This window comes from Rana temporaria, chromosome 7, assembly GCF_905171775.1.
Source record: "Rana temporaria chromosome 7, aRanTem1.1, whole genome shotgun sequence".
Lineage (NCBI taxonomy): Eukaryota > Metazoa > Chordata > Amphibia > Anura > Ranidae > Rana > Rana temporaria.
In genome coordinates this window covers 103,868,486-103,873,098 of record NC_053495.1, presented here as the reverse complement: position 1 = coordinate 103,873,098, position 4,613 = coordinate 103,868,486, and the positions used below count along the sequence as shown (strand labels likewise).

The 4,613-nt window shown below is 43.2% G+C and overlaps 1 protein-coding gene across 1 annotated transcript; it reads right to left on the bottom strand.

Moving 5' to 3' along the window:
* Nucleotides 1-298: 298 nt before the first annotated feature.
* Nucleotides 299-2,329, bottom strand: LOC120946208. The gene is made up of 4 exons (XM_040361028.1): nt 2,302-2,329; nt 2,135-2,197; nt 1,782-1,826; nt 299-1,700 (listed from the first exon to the last, which is right to left on the bottom strand). Exons 3-4 carry the CDS (start codon nt 1,823-1,825, stop codon nt 299-301), a joined length of 1,446 nt encoding a protein of 481 aa, XP_040216962.1. The 5' UTR covers nt 1,826; nt 2,135-2,197; nt 2,302-2,329.
* Between the last annotated feature and the right edge of the window lie 2,284 nt (nt 2,330-4,613).

The window sequence follows — 4,613 nt, the reverse complement described above, 5'->3', positions numbered from 1 at the left end:
TGCTTTGGGAACTAGAAAGATTGGAGAATATACCCCTTTTCCTTGTTGACATGGGGGTACCGGCGAGATTGCCTTCTTTTGCTGCAAGCCGGTTAAATATTCTTGTAAGCAGTTCCGTTTTTTCTGATCTGTTGGCCATTCTGTATGGACCACCGTATTGGGTGGTTTCTGCTGAAAAGATATTTTGTAACCGTATCTGATTGTCTTGCGGACCCATTGGTCCCTGACTTCTTCCGCCCATACTCCCCAGAAGGACATTAATCTGGCGCCCACTTGGACAGGACGGGCGGATATCCCGTCAAAAAGACTTCTCGGGTTTCTTTGCGGTCTGCGCCGCTCTAGACTTTACCTTCCGCAAAAACAAATTTTGTGGGTTTTTCCAGTAGGGTCTTGTATATTCCCGTCCTGGCCTGTATGCCCTGGCGTCATACGCCCTTTTGTACTCTGGCTGGGCTGGCCGAGTGGCCTGCTGTCTCTTCCTGGGTCTCTGTGGCATTAGACCCGATTTTCCCCCTGTAGCCCGACTGATAGCTTCTTCTAGGGTCTTTCCGAACAGCACTTTGCCGTTAAACGGAATATTGCAGAGACTCAGTTTGGAGGTGCTGTCTGCGCCCCAATGCCGCAACCAAAGAGCCCTCTTTGCCGTCACTGCAAAAGCCATGATCTTTGCAAGTAGCTTTGTCAAGTCCATAGAGGCTTCTGCTATGAAATCGGCAGCAAGATCGAAATCCTCCATTGTTTGTATGAGTGCTTCTGAGCCTGTCTCTGCTTTAAGGGCTGCTTGGGTTCTCGTGGTCCAGACCTTGAGTGCCCTGGAGACTGAAGTTAGGGCAATGGCCGGGCGACACGCTGCACCTGCGGCTGAGTATACCTTTTTCAGATCTGTGTCTGCACGTCTATCCATTGGATCTCTAAAGGTCGTGGAATCCTGCAAAGGCAGCGCGACCTGTCTGGCCAAGCGCTGTAAGGCCGCATCTATGCCCAATGGTGAGTCCCAAAGGTCTGCCTCTGGAGTTTTAAAAGGGTACAACCTTGAGAAACGATTTTGAACGTTTGCCCTCCTTTCTGGCCTTTCCCATTCTTCCTCGAACCATTCTCGGATTTCTGGTAAGAGGGGGAAGGTAACCCCTTGTCTCTTACGGCTAGGAAAAAATCTTTTAATTTTTTCAGGCGGCTGAACATCCTGATCCCAGTCAATGGCCTCTCTTATGGCTGTGACAAATGATTCAATATATTGAAAATCAAATAAATACTCTGAGGGCTCTTCAGAGTCCGATGAGCCTGGTGATAGCGTCTCCCGAGTAGGTGAATCGTCTCGTCCTGGCTGATTGACGCTACTAACTTTGGGCCTTGATCTAGGTGTTTTGGTAGCTGAGGCTGCCTGAATACCCTCTGCTACTGCGTCTTGGATATAGTCTTTAATTCTTTTTGCCTCTGCTTCCCGGTCTGTAGCCATATCTTTAATGCAGCCGGCGCAAAGAAGCTTGCCAGGTTCGGATGGAGCCGAACATGCCCAACAAAGACCATCGTCTGGGCGGGGTCTTGACCCATCTTGCTCTGCTACAGTCGCAGAGTGACTGGATTTGCGTGCTGGGCTGGAATGGGACCTATGCGTTGCCCGAGAGCCAGACGCCTGCGGAGATTTTGAGCGGTGGCGGGACTTCTTTCTCCGTTCATGTCTTATTTTAGGGCTTCTGCTCCTAAAAAGACAACCAAGAAAAACTACTTTTAGCTCTTGGTGCGCACTCTTTTAAACTGTGGCCCCCGTTGACCCCTCCTACCTGTCCGGAGATCTTGGTGCATTCTGGGGCTGTTGTGAGCTCATGCTGTATAAAAAATCAGGACAGGAACATCAGACAGAGTCCCTAATAAATATATGTATCTATATATATATATATATATATTATTATATAAATATATTTTATTTATTTATTATTATTATTATTATTTTATTTATTTTTTTATTTATTTTTTTTAAAAACCTATACACCTATCTATCTACATATCCTTACATATCTGTCTCAAATACCTCTATATACACCTATATGTACACTAAAAAAAATAAAAAATATATATATACTTTTTTTTTTTTTTTTTTTTTAAACAACACTGCCCCTTTAATAGGTATTTTTACCTTAGATCAACAAAGAAAGTGATTCAGGGTGGCAGCAGGTAGTTAGGACGATTGTTGAATACTCTGTCAGATAAGGTGAGAAAGAAAAACATCCTCTTTAAAAAGAACAGCCCAGCGCTGCAATGCTGACACAATCTCTCTCATCTCCTCCCTAGCAGGAGGCTTACCTCACACTTCCTTCTCCAGAGCAGTGGCAGACCGCACTGAGCTTTCTGCCATTGCCAGATTATATAGTACTCTGAGACCCGCCCCCCGGCACGCCTCCGGCACCGCCCCCTGTGACATCATCACTGCCTGCAGAAGGTGGAGGGAGGGGGGGGCGGCGCGCTCCTACGGAGTCCAGATTCAGAGCAGGAAGAGAGCACACATGCTACAGCAAACGGAAGAGACACACCACAGCCCCCAATCATAAAGTAAGCTCTTCTTAAGCTATAATGCCCGCAGCTCATGCACCTGAGCGTCCAGGGTCATAAAGGTTCATACCTTTACTACTTCTGGACCTTCCAACCCGAGGAGAGGCTGAACCTGGGTGGGATTGGTTCGGTAGGGGGGTAATATCCTCTTCATTTTGTAGTTTCTGGAAGAGTCTTCTAGTGGTCTGGTCGTCCGACCAAAAAAAAGGAACAAGGACTGGGAGGAGGGGCCCCCTACTTATTAGCTAAAAGAAGGTGGTACTGGTGGACCAAAGGAGGGATTAACCCATGATGTGCTGACGGGAGGACTGGCCAGGAAAAGGAGTTTGTGGTGAGTTGCGATGGCAACAAGATCCCCCTGGAAACTGGAAGGGTCACACACACACACAGGGGCAATCCGCAGAAGGCGGGGCAGAGTTACTTGCAGGCATATGACAATGGAGGAAGAAAGATGGGGGATGGCAATCAGACTACCTGGCTGACGGGCTGAAGGTTAAATTGTTACACATGACAATGGTATAGGGCCTCATATTAGGTCACAGTATATCTATAACAATTTTAATCAAAGGTCCTTAATACTCAGAATGACAAGATAAGCATTCATTGGAAGGCATATGTCGTAAAAGTACTCGTATTTTTCCTTCTCTAACTTTGCCCACACTAATAAAGTACAAGCACAGAAAGCCAATAAAGGTGGTCCAAAGGCCATTACTGTATGATGTATCCAATTGGAATCACCATGGAAGGCTGTCCCAGAAGCAAGGGAAACAGGACTCGATCGACATTATGGACTTTCGCACTATTATTATTGGACGGTTGAGAACAAGGATCCTCCAGTTTTTCTTCCCCCCTTCATTTTTTTTTGTATGTTTGGTATCTTATGATTTTTATTATGGACTTATTACATTCAGAACAAGTGATGACTACCAATACTGGGATCCAAAAATATGAACTGTAGAGACGGAAAGTTTAAAAAGGTTTTTTTTTTCACAGAGGTGTATATCATTTCAGAGGGCAAGGCCAAAAAGTTTTAAATGAAAGATTACACATAAAACCATTATTGTAGGTGTGGCCGAGTCTCATATTCTCAACTGGCCACAGTTGAGAATGGATATGGATATGGATATGTTACCGATATTGACAGACTGGCGCAAAATGAATAATATCTACATTGATCAATAATTAAATATATCTATTACTACATTGGAATGAACATTTAGTTTCTATTATGAGGTCTGTTACTTTTTTCTTAGTTGTATTAAAGAAAAAGAGTAGAATTAAATGTGCATTTAGTAACAACTATTATAATGTAAGAATTTGGTTTATCCTATTAACAGGTTATAAATAAATGGCTATTAATTACAGAGTGACTGGTTATTGATAGATATTGAAAATCCCCTACTCCTCGAAATTAGCTAACAATCAACAGGACTCAAAGACATTGCAGAAAGGAACTAAAGTTATCAGCTAGCGACAAACATAAAAAAAATCATACATACAGTATATACATTTTCCTTTGCCTTTAAATGCCTTCTTATGACATAGTGTTTTAAAGTTTAATGGCACATACTTTTTCAAGGATTTCCATATAACATTTAGGCCTTATGCATACTAGGCTCTTCTGAATGCTTTTCTCCTAACATGAGAAAACCAGCAATAAAACACTAGCCCAAAACTGTGTTTTTAAAACGCATTTAGATGTGTTCAGACATGTCAAGCATTTTGGCATTTATTAATTTCATTGGCCAGAATATTCATTTATTCTGGCCACTGAAATCAATAAAAGCTCATAGGCTAAAGGTGCCTAATGTTTAGATCCGCGGGGCACAAGCAAAGAAAATTTTTTTTTTTTAGCTTGCGCATGATTGGATGATAAAATCAGCAGAGCTTCCCCTCATTTCAGCTCTCCCCCTCAGATTTACAGCGACTGCAACTCCAAGTGTATTTGCAGTGCAATTTCAAGTGCACTTTGCACTTGTAGTTTGCACTTGTAGTGCAAAATGGATTTGTCTTTCCTAAATAACCCCATATGTGTGCATGACCACATAGGTTAACGTAAAAGGGGC